Here is a 23,007-nt window from a genome sequence, read left to right as displayed (position 1 = left end):
CTATGGATTTAACGAATGTTTACTTAATCCTTGATAAATCTAATAACGATAATTAAGCTAATATTGTCCAAACTTCTGTGTGATTTGGATATACCTTCTGTAAATACTCGTTTCTTGTAATATTGCGTGCGTTTATATTCTCTATATGTAATTAGCGTATTAATATTATTTCGGATTACGTTCTCTCGTCTGTGTAAGAGATCTCTGATTTATACGAATTGCTACATGTTTCATAACCTGAATTGGTGTGTCAACTTAAAGGAGAAAACTTGATTCAACCAAATTTGCATTGGCTGCGTTCAGCAGAACACAACAGTTTTCAAACGTTTTATGATTCTCTGCTGAACGATTCTAAATGCACTCAAAGTCTCAACACGTTCATTCAGCGGTCGCCATGATTTTCAGCGAATTAAAAGTACGCAAAACGTCAAGCTGTCAAGCAAAACGTCATTGACATATAGTATGGACTACGCGATGTATAAATATATGGACTACGGTATGTACAAATATTAATATAAGAAAATAAAGAAATATATATAATTATAATTTTAGATAAATTCGGATTAGCACGCATATAACATAGAATGATAGGTTAAGGGGGTCTATACACGTACGAGTTTGGCTCGCAAGTCCGGCTCGGCTCGGCTTCTACTCGTTCGTGGATGGGATGTCACGAGCCGGGCTCGGCGTCAGATGAGCCAAATTCGCACATTTTCTTTTCGTGTGTGGTGAAAAAACGTTCGAGTCCAGCTCGCGAATCAAGCTCGCCGAGCCGGACTTGCGAGCCAAACTTGTATATACGTATATAGACCCCCTAAATATAATAAAATATGTAAAATACTTTGATGCATTATACTTATTAATTAAATGTCATGTACTTATGTAGGTACTTATGTAAACTTTTTCAATAATTATTTAGAAGAAAATTTAATTAATTACATTTAATTAATAAGTATAATGCATCAAAGTATAACATATTTTGTATACATTTAACGATTTAACCTATTATTCTATGTTAAATGCGTGCTAACCCGAATTTATCTAAATTATAATTATAATATATTTCTTTATTTTCTTATATTAATATATATATATATATATATATATATATATACCATCTTGTAATTTTCTGTGCGTTTCCACTGTATCTATTGCGTTATAAATAATATTTTTATATGTATATTTATATTTATACATTCTCAGATGTTAATACACTGGAGGCAGTTATTTTACTGATAACGTTTTGCTTGAGATACAGCGTACTTTTAGTTCGCTGAAAATCATGGCGACCGCTGAGTGAACATGTTGAGACTTTGAATGAGCTTAGAATCGTTCAGCAGGGTATCATAAAACGGTTGAAAACTGTTGCGCTCTGTTGAACGCAGCCATATTCAGCGTACTTTTAATTAGCTGAAAATCATGGCAACCGCTGAATGAACGTGTTGAGACTTTGAGTGAATTTAGAATCGTTCAGCAGAGAATCATAAAACGGTTGAAAACTGTTGCGTTCTGCTGAACGCAGCCATTGATAAACGGAGATATTGGGTGTACAACTTAATTTGGTCCGTTTTTTTGCTTGAAAAACGCATTTATTTGAACGATAAAATGAATTAATACCTTATTTAAAGTACTGTCCATCGCTAGCCACTACTTTTTTCCATATTTCTGGCAATTTATGGATTCCGTCGCGGAAGAAGCGTTCATCTTTTGAAGCCAAGAATGAATCGAGCCAATTTTTGATACCCTGTTCTGAAGTGAAGCGTATTCCAGTCAAAGCGTTCTGCATCGATCGAAACAAATGGTAGTCGGAAGGGGCAAGGTCTGGGCTATAAGGCGGGTGAGCCAGAACTTCCCATCCGATATTTTCCAAATAGTTTTTAACCGGAACAGCAACATGAGGCCGAGCGTTGTCATGGTGAAAGATTATGGATTCGTGTCTGGTCACATATTCTGGACGTTTTTCGGCTATAGCTCGCTTTAAACGGATCAATTGTTACCTGTAGAAGTCTCCCGTGATGGTTTGACCAGGTTTTAGCAGCTCATAGTGGATCACACCCTTCTGATCCCACCAAATACAGAGCATTACCTTGGCACCATGGATATTCGGATTCGGCGTTGATGTTCCCGGTTGGCCGGGCTTTACATACGATTTTTTACGTTTCGGGTTGTCGTAGTAAATCCATTTTTCGTCCCCGGTAATGATTCGATGCAGAAAAGACTTCTTTTTGTACCGTGCAAGCAACATTTCGGACATGCAAAATCGTCGTTCGATATCTCTCGGTTTCAATTCATATGGGACCCAATTTCCTTGCTTTTGGATGTATCCCGCGGCTTTGAGTCGTTTCGAAATAGCTTGTTGAGTAACTTCCAATGTTTTTGCGAGCTCTTCTTGCGTTTGACACGAATCTTGATCGAGTAATGTTTTTAATTCTTCATCTTCAAACTTTTTCGGTTGACCCGAACGCTCTTTGTCTTCAACACTAAAATCACCACTTTTAAATCGTCGAAACCATTCTCTGCAAGATTTATCCGATGGTGCAGATTCACCATACACTTCCACAAGCATTCGATGCGCTTCAGCTGCACTTTTCTTCCAATTGAAACAGAAAATCAAAACTTCCCGCAAATGGTACTTATTTGGAACGAAACTCGACATTTTCAACGCAGTAAAAATTAAACTTGTTGTGCAAAACTCAAAGGCTTGTAAACAATATTTGGTTGACAGATGTTGACACTTCACGATACAGTAAAAATCAGCTATCGCCGTCAACCATTTATAGCACCTAGAGCCATCTTTTGAAAACGGACCGAACTAAGTTGTACACCCAATAACTAATGAATTGTTATTTCACGCCTTTCCGCCTTTAAGAATAAATAATTAGACTGAACTATAATGATTATTCTTCGTGATATATTGTACTCAAGTGGAATCTATTGCTTTCTATTAAAAATAAGAAGTTGACTCATGAGAATTCAATGGCGAATATGTTTTGCGGATATATTGTTTGATATTAACATATTATATGCTTTTCATGTGTTTGATAGGATTGATCCTTTCGGTGATACAAAGCTATATTATGGTGAATTAAGTATTTTTCTAGAAATGGATAAATTAAGATGTGCTTCTCTTTAGAAGATTATTAAGATAAATACAAGGAAATCCTTTCGCTTTGAGGATTGTAAAAAGAAAGAGAACCATTACAAAGTTTATAGAAAGGATCACTCTCAATACGTTCTTTATTTATTGCTCACTGTTAATAAGGATTGTAACTTTGCTTACATGTGTGATAAGAACGACCTTTACTTATCAAAATTATAGTCGAATTGATTTCGACTAAGATAATTACTGTGAAACGATACAAACAAATACACCGGTTTCTCTCTAAAGAGAAGAGACTTTTAGAGATTGCAAGACATAATAGAAAAGATCATTCTAAACTAATTATCATTTTTCTTATTATATTTTGAACAGCGGATACTATTGTGAACTCGATTATTTTGTATTGGTCAATTGTGATACTAATAGACAACGAACAACGTATCTGAGTAAAACGCACAGTTTCTACACCGTCTTCTTCTTTTCGTTAAGCGTAGATTCTTCTTTTCTCAAATATAAAGATTAGTCGTTTGAATAAACTTATACTTAACAGATTCTATTTTCGTTTAGATATACAATCATACATACAGTCCACTTGATTACTTAACACAATCTCCAAATATCTGCCAATCGCATCAATGAAATCTTCACGTCTGATCGCATTCCTTCAAATGTCTATTGGGGGAGAGGCGTTTATTTCCGTAATAGACATCAAAGAGATGACATAAGACTTTGAATGGTTCTTGAAAAAATATTTGCGATGTTATATAAAAGACTTAATGAAGAGATAAGGGATAATTATAATACAAAGAGATTTTAGAGATGGCTGAATAATTTTGGAGATAGATTTTTATAATATGCTATCTATGCATATTATCTGATTGATTTTTATTCGATTCGATCGAATCTTTATCATTTTTTATTTTTAGACATGACTGATAAGGAAGAAATTGAATTTTATCTTTGACTTTAGGGGGGAAGGAGCGAAATAAAACGATCAACAATGACGGATGAATACCTTTTTTTATTAACAGAAATAGTACAGAGTGACAAATCAACAGAAAATAAAAGACAACTAATAATGTAATTATTATTCGAATCTCACATTTATTGTAACATATTATAATTGCATAATGATATGTAAATCGTGCATTCTTACAATTAGACGTATGCGTGACAAATAAATTTTAAATTAAAAAAGAAGTTAAATTAAAAAAGTTAAATTAAAAAAGAAGTGAAATTAACGTAAAAACTAAATAAATCAGTGACATTGAAGAAACGGACTCTTTAATTTGCTCCAGAACCGAAAACCCGAAACTCTCGTTTTCAAGGCGACGCGCGGACGTCACGAAATCGCGTCCAGAAATCGCTGCCGTTGGTATAGTTGTACCAGCTGGCCTCCTTTATACCTCGCATAACCGATGGAACGTGTGCATGGAAACGCTTGCGTTCCTGCTTGCGTCCTGGTCACACAAGGCGCCTTTGTTCAAGACATCAAGACGCTGCAAGTATAATGTATCGGTGAATTTTTACGAATATAACGTCAAATAATGAATAATACTTTCGACTTTTGAAAATCGACAGTTATTAGTCCGGAAATCAAGGAGGCTTGAAATACAAACAATGTCTAACTCTCTGTTTAAACAAATCAAGGAATGAATCTGTTCTTTTACGACCGCTTAATTTATTATGTTATTATTTAATTCTTTATTTTATTATATATTTTTTTTTATTGAATGAAACTATACAATATTTATTAGGTAAAATTGTATAACATCTGTTAACCGATACAGATAAATTCACCATAATTAATAGGATATCGCACGTTTTATTTTACATAAAATTAAATCCATAATTAAGATTGATTACTTAAAAGTATGTTTATACTTATATTAAATTTATTTATTACTCATTAGTCATAACATTAAACAGTTTTAAAGATTGCAATTTTTTGGAATCGGTAACGGGAAATCCAGCGCGGCAGTTTTACACAGAAAAATATAGGAAAAAAATATCGTCGTTTTTTTCAGAGATTTTTCAGAAAACTTCCAGAAAGCCTCGCATTCCGACACGGTATATAGCGTTATAAAGTAGAACGCGCGAAAGAAGTGGACACTGCCACGAAAGGTTAATCCGATATATAGATAGTAACGAATCTTACCGGTCTTAAGGTCCATTTCACAGCTGGATGCTGCTGCAAAACCGATAATTCGCCGAACAAATAACCTTGTACGAATTTATCTTATATAAAATCGCAAAGAACCAACCTTCTTTCGCTCCAAATTTTTCATTGATAAACCAAACTTACTTTACATTTCAAATTTTCCACATATATATTTATTTATTTACAAGCAATTTATAATATTAATATTAATTTATTCTCGACGATTTAATTATTCTTGCAAACTACAGAAATCGAAGTATTTTTTTTTAAGACACTGTCCGGATTTTCCCGATCGATTTATCATTTGGACGGGATTTATTAAAGCCGGGGAAGGATTAAGGAGATCCGTTGTGAACGCGTCTTCATATACGATACCAACGATGTCGTCTTCGAATCGGTTCTTTGTGTCTGGCGAGAGGCAAAACGCCTACAGCTGTCTGCCAATGTGCTTTCTCAGCGATAGCGGAGCTCTCGAGCGCCCCGAGGTATACGTAGAATGTATACGAAGAAATCGATTCTCGTGATATTCTACGCTGTATTCGTTGCTCCGTGTTTTTCTCCATTGTCGGAAGTTTATTTTAACATTGAAGTCTCGCTACTCGGAAGAGTCAGATTCTGATAAAGAACTTCAATACTTCGTTTAAAACGAAACTAGATTATCATGAAAGTTGAATTATCACATAACAGTGTTAATTTAAATTAAAATTAATGTTCAAAGAAACGGAACTAAAAGTAATAATTATAATTGTAATATAATTTTGTCTAATTTTATATGATTTTTATTTTAAAAGATGAGATAAAGGAGAAACATTTAGATAGATTTTTTTTTTTTTCAAACATTATCTTATATATATTATATTAATATTTGGTTATTACTTTTAATTAATATAATTTTTCATAAATATATTTGAATGAATATGTAATAGTAAAATTCAACTCTTTGTTATTTTATTCAATATCATCTTTAAACTCTAAAATTCTTCGTATGCACAGTCAGTCTTCGAATATTGAGGATCTTTTCGGCTAATGAGATGGCTAATCTCTAGCAGGAGCGCGAGCAATATCGCAGCAAAGCGGTCTGTTTTAAATTGTTACTGCTGCCGACACAGGAAAAAGCCACTCGCGAATGCTATTTACGGCCGCCGTAAATCAAACGGCGCCGAAGAGCGCGTGGTCGCCGCCTCAACGCGACGTGACGCGACGCGACGAGAGGCGCGAAATATATATCCACATACGTTTGCTAACCCATCTTCTCTCACACCCGCATATTTATTCGACGAGCCCGGCAGTGTCAGAATCGTCGCACCCTGGAACTTCGAGAAGGGGCTCTTGACATTCCGGGACGTCGAAATCGAAGCCCCGACTCCCCGAATCTCCCCGATCGGAATTGGAAATGATATTCCGAGGTTGAGTTCCATTATAATATATTTTTTCGATCATAATTCGCGAGATTATATTAATTAAAAATGTTAACGATGATATGTTGAACTTTGTATTGCTAATTAGCTAATTTCATCGATCTTGAGTTTTTATCAATAGGTACTTATAAACTCAAGATCGATGAAATTGTAACAATACAAATATTCGCAAAAATGATTTTAATTAAATTTAATTAAAATAAACTTAAATAAAATAATATTAGTTAAGTTAAGTGAATGTTAACTTCATATAAGACAACGGCACAACGCAAACGTCGAGGCGACCAGCTTCCAGAACACCAGCGTACCGAGGACACCCGGTATACTTTCGCCGAAATTCCGCGACTGCGAGTTTCCTCACGCACCTCGCTGGACTGCATTCCGCTCTTTGTGTCCCTCTTTTCTCACAGACAGTGCCAAGCTTCTTTCTTTCGCAGTCGATGCTGATTTACGTCGGTCGACTCTAAGTGGTTTCCGCAAGGATACCCCGACAAAGTGACTCCGGATGATTACTCGTGTTCCGGAGAGGCAAGGAGATAAGGAGAATTTCCTTCTGAGTTCTCGGGCTCCGCGAAATTCTGAAATCTCGTTCGAATCCACCGAAGTTCTTATTGTTCTGAGGTATATTAGAAAATTTGAAAATAAAAGTTTTTGAAGAACTTTGTATAGCGCGCGGCACAAAGGTCCCAAGGAGAGCTATTTGTACTTGATATCTCGGAGAACCTGGCCTGAATTCTTTGGCCCGTGCTTCATGCCCTGCCCCGAACTGGAGAGATAAGGTAGACCCGGCATTCCTTTTGATTGTAAATCAGTCAAGGGCTGTCACGCGTGTACGTGTCACGTACAGTCTTATTGAAAAATCTCCAAGTCATCTACAACCTTATCTGTATCTCGATTCGAGAAACACGCTGGGGTGCATAGATTCAAATATGATGATCTTAATTAACGCGCGATCCTCATTTCTGATATGATATGATATCAGTGATAGACGGCGCGGAAAAGTGAATGAAACGGCAGATTCTCCCGACGACTGCTCTCTCGTAAACTTTCTATCACAAGTGGCTCGCTGTAAAGTACTTTGACAGATGCACTTTCGACCGAGGAGAGAAAGAGAGAGAGAGAGAGAGAGAGAGAGAGAGAGAGAGAGAGAGAGAGAGAGAGAGAGAGAGAGAGAGAGAGAGAGAGAGAGAGAGAGAGAGAGACGGAGAAACACGAGCTTCTTATATAACATCGCAACGAGAGACGACGCTGACAAAAAGCGTCGTCTCTTTACTGTCGTCGTTTCTTGGAATCGAGTCCATTTATCGCTGTCCCACTTGCTGGGGTTATGCTCTTAATCGAGATCGAAAAATCTATTGTTTTTCCGGTACGTGAGCTTCCCGGAATCGCGGCATCAATTAGAACGTATCCTTAACCCTCTCGATGTCACTATTTTTCATTTTGATTTCTTCGAACGCGCGCAGAAAACTTTTATTGGTCTCGCTCACTTCTCTTGTGCTGATCTCTAATCACCCTAATCTCTGATCAGTCTTATCATTCTTACGTTCAGCGGAAGAAAACTTATCTATCTTTTTATCTATATTTCATTTATTCATCATCACCAGCCTTTGCTTCGTCCACTGCTGGACATAGGCCTCTCTTTTAACAATTGCATTGTTTTTAGAGGTTTTTAGCCATTTTCCTATCACGCTGGCCAATGCGGGTTGATAGGGGTAAGATTGAGGTGGTATCTCATAGCGATCGTCGGCCATGAGTGGACCCACTGCTTAACGTCTCTTCCGAAAGACGGAGCCCAGTTTTCCATCTAGGGTTACCTCTCTGTCCGTTAGATGAAGGGAGCGGCGTTTTTACTGGAACAATTTCCAATGGCCTACCGGGATTCGAATCCGGTTTCCCGGATTACGAATCTGGCGCTCTACCCACTAAATCGGCCGCTCCGCATTTCACTTATTAACTATATATTTTTATCATATATATCCTTTTCTCATTAATGTATCTTTTTCTGAATTAATGTTCATTTGCAGCGAGATTTTACTACTCTCCAAAAGTCGAAGAGTGAAATATCACTCAAAATGAGTGAAATATGCAAGTGTAACGAACAGTGAAAATTGAGCCTGTGCACTTCACTTTGGAGTGACTATCGCAATCATTGCACTCTAATTCTAATATATTAGTGGCTGAACCATTCTGTGAAATTTAGAGAGTATTTAAGCTGTTTAGCCTCCTCCGAATTTGATCAGCCAGTTTCATCGCGCCTATCTACTCGAGATCTATCAAATTTCATCGCGCCGCCCAATCGAGATCTATTAAATCCCTTTTCGACCCAATTATTTAACTCGAAGCGTTCCGGACGCGGACGATAAGCGAAGGTGGCGTCACGGCGGAACTTGCCCCGCTATTCCATTTAAATCTCCGTAATACTCCATTTAAATCCCGCGTCCCTTTAACTCGCCGGCGCGATCACGTGCGCGCGCGGTTCGTAAGTTCGCGGCGGCGCGGCGCGGCGGCGTCACGTGACGCACGTGACGCGGTGCCACGTGACTGGCGTGTCGCTATCGTACACCGCCCGCGCCGCCTCCTTTCCTTGGGTCTCGTCACTCGTCAGTGCGAGCGCGACCGGGCGCGCGCGATGTTCGTCGATCGTGGGACTCGTGCCGTTGCTCCTTGTGCCAATCGCCGCCTTCGCAGCCGGCACGCCGAAACGCGACGTACTATCCGTCCGCGTGACCTCGGCTCTTTTCGCTCGTCGTAAGCGCGCGACGACGCAGCCCGCTCGTCCTCGGGAACACCTCTCCTCGAACACATCTCTCGCCGCCGCGTGGACGCGTGGGCTACGTGGCGATCGGACGCCAGCCAAGTGTCAGCTGGGTGCGCACTCCTCTCTCTTTCTCTCTCTCTCTCTCTCTCTCTCTCTCTCTCTCTCTCTCTCTCTCTCTCTCTCTCTCTCTCTCTCTCTCTCTCTCTCTCTCTCTCTCTCTCTTTCTCTTTCCTTGTTTTTTTCCCAAGTGTCCCACTCGCGGGAGAATCGGAGAACGGTTCCGCTGAAGAAAAAAAAAATCGGGAGTTCTCCGATGCTCCCGAGTTCGAATCGCGGCGCGAACGTTTCGGAAAAGTCTACCGGTTTCCAGGTAGAGGCCTCCTTTCTCTAATACCGATCCTGAAATGACACCAGGCCGCCGCGTGTCGCGTTATCGGAGACAGCAGAAGCGATAGCAGCCGTCTCCGCTTCTTCTCCTTCGCTCCGACAGTACGCCGTGCCGGCTGTCTTTGTCTTTGGGGGACGGCACGTCAGTCGTGCCGTTCGTGCGCACGGAGATACGCGGCTGATGAATACTCCCTGGAGCGAATGCGTAACTTCCGGCTTCCGTACGATCGCGTTCAGGAAGTAAACCTTCCCTCAAGGATGTCTTTAAGACGTCGTATCTACCGATTTGAGACATGCGTGTTGTCTGAGATCGTTTAACCGATCTAAAACTTCGTTAAACTTTCGACTTTTCGATTTATTTCTATAATAATATCTTAATCAAATTGTAATTCTTTCTCGTTAGTCTTAACTTGTTAAATATGTGCCCTAGGAAAGAGGAAAACGACAGATATCTTTTGAGATTCGATCTCTAATATTTCGACAGTACTCGAGAGTCTCCAGAACCGGTTCTGACCTATTTGATTGGAAAGAATTATGGTTCTTGACTTAAGGACGTGCCACCTGCTTTTGGGGCACTCTAATTCTCTGAGCATTTGATTTTAGACCTCCCCGCGTATCTAATAAATACCGAGAGTTTAGTAACCTTTTCATTATTTATAAACCTGAAATATACGTGGCAAGATAAGTTAGCGTAATATCATTTCGGAAGGCGTATAGATACTTAATTTTCCGAATTCTTTTTTTAGAAAAGAGTAACGCTGAAAAGGCTTTTTCTGTGCGATAGTTTTTACTGCATGAAGAAAGTTATTTTATTACGCGAAGAGATGTGCCGAAAGGATTAAACCGGCTCGATTAGTTTCCCGAAAGATGCCGGATATTGCGTCTCGCGTATTATTGCACGCGCCCGAGTTCTACGTGCCCACGCCTATGCAAATCCCGCGGAGTTATCGAAAGAATGGACGGAATGCCAACGTATCGCCCATCCACGCATGTCTCGCGATAGTTGTGCACTTGTGCCGATTGTATAGCTGCATTCGTGCCGCGAGACGAGCTCCTGGGGCGCGACAACTGCACGCTAGGCCGATATGCATTTTGGCGCACATCTCGCAGGTGTAACCGAATTAAGAATTCAAAGGGCGATCATTGTGCAATGCATTAAATACATTTAATGTTGCACAAAACGTAAAGCCAATCGGAAGTAATTAAAATAGTCTAGGCAGTAATTAAAACAAGTGAAATTTAAATTAACTCAAAGGGATAAAGTTTTCCAGAAAATAAATTTAAACGTTTCGAATTGTTGAAATGTTGTAATATCATTTTTAAATCCGATTTTGATATAATAACTAATTGGGCAAAATCTAGCAATCTGGGAATATATCTAGCTGTATATTAGTTCTTTATTTTGTGTACGGAATTTTCATTAAGTCTTTTGCAAAGCAATTTAAAAATGACAGTTTTTGAATTATGTCGTTGTCGCAGCAAATGAGCGATATGTCTGTGAGAACTGTGTAACACTTGGACGATGTTCATTTCCTTCGAATCGTTGTATATCGCTCCTTCCTAGAAATATGAAAGTTACGCGACTGCGATCTTGCTGACTGCATTGTTTTATATCATAAAATTATCTGTGTATTGTGTAACTGCATATAAACGATATCGTAATACGGTTCGATAATAACGGTAATAACGGCGTGTAACTCTTTCATAGAAATTATCAAATGTAAATATCGGTCAATTTTGAAGTTAAAATGTATTTCTATGACGTCAAATATCTTGTTTTCTCGTTGATCGCCTACAATTTATACAGTGTGTAATAAATTAAAAGTTATGCAAAAGCATAAATATTCGATGCTGACCACAAAGAAGAGAACCAAAAGGATCATTTTTAAACGTCACATTTACATTTGTTTGCATAGCTCCACGTATTAATTACTCGCTGCGAAATCCTCCCGCTATAGCTTTTTCAGCTGAATCCGTTTCGAGTTACGTAATATGCAGGCTGAACAATGGCGAAGTGCAACTGTCGGACGAGTTTTATCGAACGTTTATATCGACCTCGAGCGGCCTCGATCACTCCCGATGGTATTTCCGCCATACGAGCTTAGTATTCTGCCGTAACGTAAACGGGGAATCGGCGCGCCACGCCGAGACTAGAAAGCTTGATCACCTTTAGGAATCGGAGCGTTTTACTCCGAGAGATCCGGGTTCGATCGTGCATTTCTCGATCGAGCTTTTTATTAACGTACGCGTGGGCTCGTTTTACATATTTCGCCCGTTTACGCACACTTAGCGCGTATACTCCCGTGCGACCTGGTCCGACGCGAACTCGCTCCGCGACTCTCGCTAGTCTCTCTGGTCTTGCCAAACTCGAGCTGCCAATTATTTCCCAGGGCCTATTATTAGGCCCTTGCAGTCGGCGAATTCCTGCGCTGCGCCGACTTAATTAACGCGCAATTAAAACACATTCGTGCGCGCGATCGTTAATACATCTCCGTTACAAGTAAAATAAATGTTTGTATACTCTCTAAAAAAGAGTCGAAGAGTGAAATATAAACTTAAAACGAGTGAAATGTAAGTGTAACGAAAAGCAAAAATTGAGCCGACAGCACTTGGAGTTATTCATTATTCTAAAAAAGAGTAAAATTGCACTCTATGAGTTGGAGCGAGATCGCATCACTCCGTTTGAGTGAAAAGGCACTTTTTTTCGAGTGCAGTAGATCAGTGCCCATAGGAGTGAATTAATATTCCTATTAATTTACAATTTTGAGTGGAAAATTTCACTCTGTCATTTTATCAGTCGATCTTCAGTGACTAACTGCTTTAGAGTGAGATCGTATCACTTCGGTAATAGAGTAGCCGCTTTGAAAATTTGAGTGAAAAATTCACTCTTACATTATGAATGCTCGCATTTACTTAAATTAGAGTGACAACTCTCTCTTGTGGAGTGACTATCGCAATTATTCACGGAAAGAACGGTTTTGCTGAAATATCTAAAAATTTAGCTAGATACAGATCTGAAAATAATTTTGTTGCACCATCAAAATAATTATGTAGAACACTCAAACTGATTGCTAAAATGTCAAAATTTTTTACAGCATTATCGTCGTACTTTAGCGACCTGCCATAATTATTTTGACGGTGCAACAAAATTATCTTCAGATCTGTATCTATAGCTAAATTTTTAGATACTTCAGCAAAACCGTTCTTTCCATGTTCTAATAATCTAATATATTAGTGCCGAAACCGGTCTATGAGATTTAGAGAGTATCTTGGTTTCGTATGATCTATTTTGACGATAATATTATGTTGCAGATGTCGGAGTTCCCGGCGGAGGGAGGCGAAAACGGGGACATGCAGACCGTCATGGAGAACTTCCAGAAGAAGAACAACCTGGTGACCGGCAGGACGCATCACGTCACCCATCATCCGCAGGTCACCACTACGTCGTCGCAGGTGATTATCTCTAGACACGAACTTTTCTTGTCTTTCTCTCTTTGACTATCAAATATTTGCGCGTGTTCCCCGACCGCGACGCTGCGGGACGTTGTCGCGATTCTTTGAAAAATAGGAAGACGCGTCACTTGTATTTCCGTCACTTGTATTTCCGCAGGAGTTGAATCCTCGCGCGATATATTCTGCGTATTTTACTGCTAATTGACACGTGCGAGAAGCGTGTCGAAATGAATTTAAAAATCCATCTGTGTAAACCTCAAGTCCCCCGGATGACGGGTCTTTTTACGAAAGAAAAAGATCAGTGAGAGAAAAGGAATTTTTACCGAAGCGATCGTGAATTTCGAATCTAAATCGAGAATTGCACTTTTACATGCTTTTTCTATTACCGAATTTATTAATCGCGTTAGATCCGTTATACTGAATCACTGCAAATCCAAGTGTGTTATTTTTATATACGTATAAACGTTTAAAAATGACACATTAGACTGAAGCTCTTTCTACATGTTTTTTTATGTGTTAAATTACGTCATTTAACACGTTCAGTCGTACACGGTAAAAAACATTTTGTATTTAAGTGGATTTCTATCCATGTAGAAATTTTTGTGTTAAACTTTCAACATACACTGGTGTTAATATAACATATTGTCATTGTATTATTTTGACTTTTCTGCACTGCAAATCCAGATGTGTTATTTTAACTGAAGCTCTTCTCACACATTTTTTGTCGTTTTAAATCACGTCATTTAATATGAACGTATTAACTTTAATGACGTAATTTAACACATAAAGAAACATGTGAAAAGAGCTTCAGTCTAATGTGTCATTTTTGGACGTTCATGCGTGCAAAAATAACACACTTGGATTTGCAGTGTGCGTTAAGTTAATATTGAACGTTTCTAAGAGTAAAAATAACACAATTTACATGTAAATGCACGAATTCTTGGTGACGTATTTTATGTGTTAAAATGAACACCTAAGTTGAGTTACCTTCCTCTTTATAAGAGTTTCCATCTGTTAAATCGACATTTTCTTATGTTATTACAATATTAGATATATTTTATGTTATACAATATTAGAGATATCGCTGTCTACTTGCAAGAAAAAGAGAAGAAAGAATAACATTTAATATAAGAACATTTTATTTTAATTAAATTTAACATTATAAATATGTTAATTTAACATAAACTTTGCTTCCAGATAGCGTCCATGTGTTACAATTTTGTTTTAATTTTTCACATAGATATTACTTGTGCCTATTTGCTTTCTGTTAAATTAACATAAAAATTAGAGTGGATAAATTGGGACATGTGAAATGTGTTAAATTAAACACATAATTTTTACCGAGTATTAAATTAAAACTTAATAATACGTTCAATCGTGTCAAATAACGTGATTTAAAACGGCAAGAAATGTGTACAACCTTTTACGGGCGATTGTAATTTTTCCATAGAATCGAAACTCGGAGGCCTACACTACGCGCATTTTCGCACATTTTGCATCTTTGTCATGGACGCTCAGCAGAAACGAGTCGCGACATGTTGCAATATTTATTTGGCCTCGGTGCTTCGGGGAAAACACAATTGTCACCTTCTTCGCGAAGTGTCTTCTAATCCGAGGGGTTTACGCGCGAAGATTACGCGGCCTTTAATCTATCTTCTTATCCCGTCTCGTCTGCGTCAGCCACATGAAGTGTCGCGGCGCCTCCGACGCCCACACCTGAGACGAATTTCCTGAAAGTGGACACGGAAATTTGGAATTATTCACACGTCACGTTTCTATCACTGGCGATCCGCTGAAAAACGCCTAAAATAATGATCGCCGTCACTGCTCGCGCGAGTTAACCGATTCGTCTGACTGGCGACACTTTCCATTCACATTCTCGTCTAATTTATTTCTTCGTTTTGCAGACCACAAAATTTCAGAAAGCTTGATTATTAATTTAAAAAATTAGATGGAAAATTATAATTAACGCATATTACACTTTTAGTCTTTATCAAACTTCCAAGGTAACAAAAGTTGGTTGCCATGCTGCGCAATATTACCGATATAGAGATGGAAATAGAATAATTGATGTAGGCACATCTCTGTCGAAATTTCTTGGAAACGTGAATCATAATTAAGCATAGATTAAAAGTAACAATAAAGTATATATTCTCGTTTATCGGATCTTTTATATTGCATCAGATCGCAAAGGCAAATCGGATTCAGAGTTAAAAGGTGGATTTATTCATTTGGTTTTAAATGCGTTGTGTGCGTATTTTCATGCATGCGCCGACGACGTGTGACACATGTCGCGATCAAAGTGGCTGCGCGTCTCGCGAGGAAAAAAAACCACTTGTCAGACCATCTCCGATCATCGAGCAATCAGAGGCGATCGCTCGAACGACTGTAGGCATTTACTACGCAATGTGGCCCGCCCACGTGCATATTTTTCCAGTTGAAGATTAATTCCGCGCAATCTCGGTGAACCTTGGTGCTGCGTTTCAAGGTCCCTTCTGTCGTCGTTTCGAGAGAACGTTGCCTCTTTCTAAATTTACCGGGCCCTTTTTCGTCTCCAGGCTTGGCCGAGTCAGTCGTACCTCGTAATGACTGCTGGCCCATCGCCAGCAGTCATCGCTGTGGCTCTACTGCGGATGCTGTTTATATTTTTCCCTTTAAACCTTTCTCGTTTGCTCTCTCGAAGAATCGTTCAGTTGAACCGTATTTCTCATTTGTACGAGGCGAACCGTCTGACTTTGGTTCGTAAATTAAAAAGGTTGGTGTAAAAATCTTATCGCGTTTGTCGAATTGAGTTGACGACGAAAAAATATTCATTATTAAAACAGTTAATTAAGAAAAAGCGGAATAGGCATGGGATAAGATAAATCACCTGCATATAAAAAATATATTATGTGGTTTTTATTTACAAGAAATTTTATATTTATCCGAATGTTTTATATATATATATATATATATATATATATATATAAGGCCGATAAGAAAATTTATTCTTTCTAGCTATATAACTTTTACAATAATAAAAAAATTGAACAAATTCTTTTGATTTATTTTGTATAAAAAATAAAAGGTATATGATATAAATGCAAAAGAGAGAAAGAGAAAGAGAAAAGACTGATTGTGAGATTGTCCTTAAAAAAGATTTAAAACAAAATCTAGAAACTTAATGAATAAACTGACTATATGACAAACTAGGTATATCTAATAGAAAGACACAGAAAAGAGGAAACGGAGATAGAGATAGAATTCGGGTGGGAGGTCCGAAGGCGAGTGAATCATCTTACGCGGATCTTAAATAGAACGAAAATGGCTTTTGACTCGGCAGATGCTGACGACAAATCAGAGCCAACACCAGAGTAGTAGCAGCACCAGTACCAGCACTAGCAGCAGCAGCACGAGCAGCCGGGTGGCCAAGTCCTCGCAGAGGATTCTCACCTCGTCCTCGTCGAGTGAGATGAAGGCGAGCTCCATGAAGAGCGACCTGACGGAGCTCAAGCGCGGCATCTCGGAGATGAAGAACATCTCGACCAACTTTTCACAACGGCTGCGCAGCAGCATGGAGAACCTCGTGGACAGGTGGGTTTATTCTCAAATAAATTGAACTCCGGGGATAGGTCTAATCTTTGAAAGAAACCTTGCGAGATAAGATCTAATATATATTCTCGAACTATACACAACGGCTCTTTGGATTGTTGATGAAACAGTGTTCATTGTGGAAAAATCTGACGTTCTTGAAGGAGTTTTTAACGAATACATGCAACATAAGTGTTTCGTGAAAACGACGTGCCCATTTTGCGTGCTTTTCTCGTAGAAATGATTGGTATTTTTAGAGTATCTTCGAGTTTGCCAGCGTGACGAATCTAATGTCACTATTGCAATGTGTTCCTTGGCTGTTTTGACGCAGTTATATTTTAAAATTCTATACTATCTACGTAATAATTTATAAAAACATATCTTTACTTTTGGATTGTGTTAAATGATAGATTATTTCAATGTTTCTTATTTTTGTAAGGTTTCGTTAGAATGTAAAGCATCAAATGATAACATTTTTGTTATAAAAGTGAAGCATTGAAATGATAATTGGTGACCAAGAATTCGTCTTAACCGAATTAATTAAAAATTTGAAAGCTTTAATCACTTTAATTGTTAGTAATAATTTAAAGAATCATTTACCCCCCCCCCCTCCCCCATCTTCTCGTAAAAATTTGGAGATTTTTCGATTTTCAGTTACTTCAAGCTCAGTGATTCATTTTGTTCGATTTCTAAAAATTCAGACACCCGTTTAGGGTTCGCTAACTAAAGCTTTCACAACTGAAAGCTCTAAAGCGCGTCAACGGCGAATATTTGTGTATAACGCATAATTTCGATTCGCATGCTATTTTCGCGGCGGTCAGATTATTTTTAACACATTGCTCACGTGTCGTTTTACATAAAACGACAAAGTACATACTTTGGAATGTAAGATAATATTTTGTTGCGATTATAGCGGATGTAATAGTTGAGTATTTTAGAACGAATTGATATACGAATAACAAAAACTGCGATCTAGAACAAATGAAAGCAAAGGCTATAAAGAGAACACTGAAAAGTCACAAAGTTACAAAGCTTATTTCGATAAAAAGCGTAAGAAATTATATAATTATAAGATAGGAGACTACGCAAGGGTACGAAACTTCGAAGATACACCAGAAGCGCTCAAGAAATTGATTCCGCAATTCAAAAGTCTCTATTAAATAGTTAAAGAACTAAGAAATTGTCGATACGTACTTCGAGATGTTGAGAATTTCCAAGTCACAAAGACCTACCGAAACATGGGAAGCTTGCAATATGAGACCCTGGGATGTAATTAAGTAACTGACTAACACAAATCAATATTAATATTGTCTGTGATAAAACACATAATCCCGTTATGTGTTTTATCACAGCGGAAACATGCATAAAGAACAATGTACGCATGCATGTATTAATTTGTTAATCTGTATAAAACTAGCATTAAAATGTTTCGAACTGCTCGCTATGAATTTTTTAATACTATTGTATGATAAGCATTTCATCGGCAAAGCGCTTTTATAAGCGCATCCATTATTAATGGTTCAAATTGATACAAGTAGAAAGATAATTATTCTACATGCAAAAATTGATAATGAAATAGAGAACGAAATTTCTTTGTTTGAAGCCTTTTTTTTTTAAGAAAATCAGCTTTCGCAAATAAAAAAAGAATATAATGTGTGTCTTTCTTATTTTTCAAGAAATCAGAAATATATTATAATTTTCAAAATATTTAAAATTTGCGTAACATAGTACCTTATTTTTTGTTCTGTAAATCTTTTTGTATATATTCGGGGAAAAAGGGGTATATATATATATATAAGTTTATTTTTCAATCTATTTTATCTAATTTAATTTAATTTTTATTTCATATAATTATTCTGATTATCACCTATATTTTTTTTCATTTTCAATCAGAAAAGATTTTATCTTGAAATGTAATAAAATATTGTCAGTCATTCACTCACGTTCAATTTTAACCGAATTCTCTGGAAATAAAAATATATCAGAAACTAAAGGCGTTATAGTTCATGAATTCTTTTTGTCGATTCTGCAGAGATGGCAGTGGACCGGAAGAGACCGATCTCACGGAGCCGTTGGTGACTTTTCCGGATCCGGACACGCCGCCACCCGTCACCGATGCTGTCACGTTGGCAGGCGGTTCTCCGTCCCAGTTGAGTTCCCTGAACTCGCTGAACAATCTTCATCACAGCATAAGCCCGCCGATAAACATACCGAATATGGCAAACTTACCCGCCGGTCAAGAAACTATGAAGTTCGAACAGAAGAAAATGACCAGCGCCTCGAAAACAAAGGTGAGCAATGCTTTCCTTGTCTTCATATATCTTCGGCATCCTTCGATTAGCACTTACTAATAATTGTCAAGATTCTACATTTATTATTAGGAATAATTAATAAATAATACGATAGTAATCGGTATAAATAAAATCCCGAATATGATTTTTATTTTTATCGTAAATAGAAATAATAATTACGATACTCATATCGATATAAGGAACAATTTTGAAAGTTTTGTTTAAAAAATGATATCAAGAATCATGTAGAAAAATATGCTAATAAAATGAAGATAAAATACGATACATGAAAATAATAATTACAACAAGATATAAAATGTTTATCAATTTATTCACAGTAAAAAATCGTGTGTACATAGCGGTCCATATGTTAAAATTTTCTTGTGTTACCAAGATTTGATTATTATTTCAATGTAAAATTAACATACAACAGCTATGTTATTATTTTCTTAACATTTTCATGTGTTACATTTATGTCAACGTGATAACTTAACACTTTATATATGTCATTTAGAAATTAAACATTATTTTAAGTTCTTTTAACACAATTACTTTAAAAAATCAACACGTCTTAAAGTTATTTTAACACATAAATAAAAGTTAAAGTAAATTTTCAAATAATCGTAAACTTTGACACACAAAATAATTAAATTGACTAAAATTAACTGTTTCTATTACACATAATTCAAGTAAAATCTGTAAGAAAATTAATATCATATGTTAATATAAGTTGAAAAATAAAGTCAAAAGAACAAATATAAATGTAAAGTATAATGTCAATTTATTAACATTTCTAATTTGTCAACAAGTAACACACGATGAATGAGTCATTTTAACTTAAAATTTAGAGCGGACTTTCTGGGACATGTAAAAAATGTTAAAATTACGTATTATTTTTTACTGTGTTGCGATACTGAATTTCAATGAATTTGAAAACGGAGTCGATCTTGCGCACGTTATCAGCACGTAACCTCGCCGAGCCATTCAGCGAGGCTGCCCGCAAAATAACGCGTACCTAAAAATACGTATTTGATAAGAATTGCGATTGATTTAGCTCGGATTTGCCGATCGAATCGCGGCGTTCGATAAACGTTACACATTGCGAATATCAGCGATAATGTTTAAACGCGTAGCGAATGGCTGGCAACCGAGGTGCGGCTTCCTCCAGGTAGTCTAGGTCAAGGACTGCGAGTCCTATCCTTGGGTATCGTGCGCGGGAAAGCGTCGAGACTTGACGTCGTGCATCACGATATTTCAGATTGATTTACCGGCTTTTACTCTACCCTCGCGTCTAATAATCGAATCATTTTTTATTTTTGTTATCAGGTCGTCACGGATGGATTTAGCGCCGAGAAAGCGACGGCGAACAGTGCAGAGATGAGGGCCCTGCAAGCTGGCGATGTCTCGTACAAGGAGCAGAGCGCCGCGACGGCGGCGAGGGCGCGCGTCGAGCTGGACGGCGTCTCGGCGGAGAAGAGCGTCACTGCTGCGAGGGTGAGTGATATTTATACTTGAATAAATGAAAAGATACTTCATTAAACGATCCTAGAGCATCACGTTGGAATATCATTGTTGCATAATGCTTAATAAAAGAAATACAGCGTTTGTACTTTCTAAAAATCAAAGAGTAAAATATCACTCAAAACTAGTGAAATGCAAGTGTAACGAAAAGTGAAAATTTTACTGTGTTAGAGTCATTTATCAGTCGATCTTTATTGAATCGACATTATAGCTTTAGAGTGAGATCCGGTAAAGTAGCCGCTCTAAAAATTTGAGTGAAAAATTCACTCTTACCTTATGAGTGCCCGCATTTAACTCAAATAAGAGTAACAACCCTTTTTTTAACTGACTATCGCAATCACTCTAATATATTAGTGGCGAAACCACTCTATGAGTTTAGAGAGTACGAAAAGCATGTAAAAAAAAAAATAAATGCGGAGAGGTAAATGGAAATGAATATAAAAATATAGGTAAATATTAAAATGACATATAGATAGAAAATAACCGATATAAAAAGAGCAAGAAAAATAAATTTTATCCCGTTGCAAATAAACATCAGAAAACGCACTCGCTGAGAAAGCCACAATTGTGTAAAACTATATGGCTCTCCGTGCTTATTACTTCCGGCCCGGCGCGGCGTGAGTACAGACGCGATCGGTGTCATGGTAGAACTGTGCATTACGATTCCTCTTGTGGTCAAAGACCCGCGCGTTCGTAAACAATGCGGCGGTCCGAATTAAAAGTCGGAACGTGGGTGGACGAAGACTCTCCTCGATGGGTCGTCGAGGCGCTCTCGCTCTCCGTAAGCCTGACCTTTCTCGTTTGGATAACAAAAGGACCGAGAGGAAGACTCTCTGTGGGCGCGGCCGAATAATTTGGCACGAGGTTCGCGTGTGGAAAGCCACGCGAGTAAAGGCGCGATTGCCGGAGGTCGTTGACACGTGCGTACGTTGCGTTTTCCACAACGGTACCGGGAGGGCCTTGTCGCGTCGCGCGCTAAAATGGAAACTGCGCGCTGTGCACCGCGAATAGTCTCTCGATTTATCCCTGTGGTTTCTAAAAGGACTAACGAGAATCTTCGATGAATGAAGGCGAAACTTATGGGAGCGCATTTATCTGAAATCCATCAAGATTTTAAGACGTCGAGAATTTTTCTCGCGTGACAAAATTACAATCGACGAAATTAACATGCGGATTTTGCGATTAAATCGATTGTTGTATCCTGTTGAAACGATTTCTGAGTACACCTTTGTGACTCGATAGAAATATTTAATTTGATAGCTTCTCTCTAAAAGTCAAAGAGTGAAATATCACTTAAAACGACTAAAATGCAAGTGTAACGAAAAGTGAAAACTGAGCCTTATGCACTTCGCCACTCTAAGAAAGAATGAAATAGCTTTATAAGTTGGAGTGAAGTCGCACTCCATTTGCGTGAAAGGGCACTCTTTTCGAGTGCAGTAAATCACTGTCCATAGGAGTGACTTATGTCACTTTACAATTTCGAGTGAAAATTTCATTCTTTTAGAGTCCTTTATCAGTCGATCTTTAGTGAATCATGATTCACTATAGCTTTAGAGTGAGATCGTGTCACTCCGGTAGAGTACCTGCTCTAAAAATTTGAGTGAAAAATTCACTCCTACCTTACGAGTGCCCGCATTTATTCAAATTAGTGACAACTCTCTTTTGGAGTGACTATCGCAATCACTCTAACATATTAGTGGCAATACGACTCTATGAAATTTAGAGAGTTTGTTAAAGGAGAGTTCAATTAGATACGACGATATCTTAGTTGTGTCTGGTATTTAAGTGTGTAGATTTTTTATAAAAGAAATAAGAAGAGAAATGACACATACACATTTTTTACGAATGAAAAAAATGTCATATCGTCCAACTGGTAATTTTATTTGAGCTGGATTTAAATACAACGATAAACGAGAAATCAAGTAAGTCAAGTTGCACTCGAATACGACTCATGGCGCATCTTCACCTTGCAGAAATCGCATAACATTTTCGCTGAGTAACGCGAGTCGAAGAGTTGCGATTTCTCATTCAATAACGGCCGCAATCACGGCCTTGACTATCGGCCAAGGCAGTGATTTCGCAAAAGAGGCGCGCGCTACCGCGCGAGGTATACGTACGAACGGACATCGCGACAGGCGGATAGCTTCGCGGGACGGTCTCGTGTAATCGTGAGACGACGTGTCGTTCGACACGAGGAGTCGTCTTTGGCTTGCGTTCAGAAATTCGCATGCTGCTGACTCAAGAGCCACGTAGTAGCCGACCTAGCTGAATTCGTCTAAATTTAGATGACGACACGCCGCCATGCGTAAATAATCACGAAACGAAAGCTCCTTCCACGCGCAATACGG

At 38.1% G+C, this 23,007-nt stretch overlaps 1 protein-coding gene across 1 annotated transcript; it reads left to right on the top strand.

Annotated features, from left to right (window-relative positions):
* Positions 1-9,409: 9,409 nt before the first annotated feature.
* LOC139786902 (uncharacterized) lies at positions 9,410-20,846 on the top strand. The gene is made up of 5 exons (XM_071726014.1): positions 9,410-9,547; positions 13,137-13,277; positions 16,600-16,850; positions 18,880-19,138; positions 20,465-20,846. The coding sequence occupies exons 2-5, from the start codon at positions 13,137-13,139 to the stop codon at positions 20,651-20,653; spliced, it is 840 nt and encodes a 279-aa protein (XP_071582115.1). The 5' UTR covers positions 9,410-9,547; the 3' UTR covers positions 20,654-20,846.
* Positions 20,847-23,007: the final 2,161 nt, after the last annotated feature.

This window comes from Temnothorax nylanderi, unplaced genomic scaffold (genome assembly GCF_030848795.1).
Source record: "Temnothorax nylanderi isolate EJ_2023f unplaced genomic scaffold, tnyl_v1.0 TNYL_tig1186_pilon, whole genome shotgun sequence".
Classification (NCBI taxonomy): Eukaryota; Metazoa; Arthropoda; class Insecta; order Hymenoptera; family Formicidae; genus Temnothorax; species Temnothorax nylanderi.
This window is presented reverse-complemented; position numbering and strand designations above follow the sequence as displayed.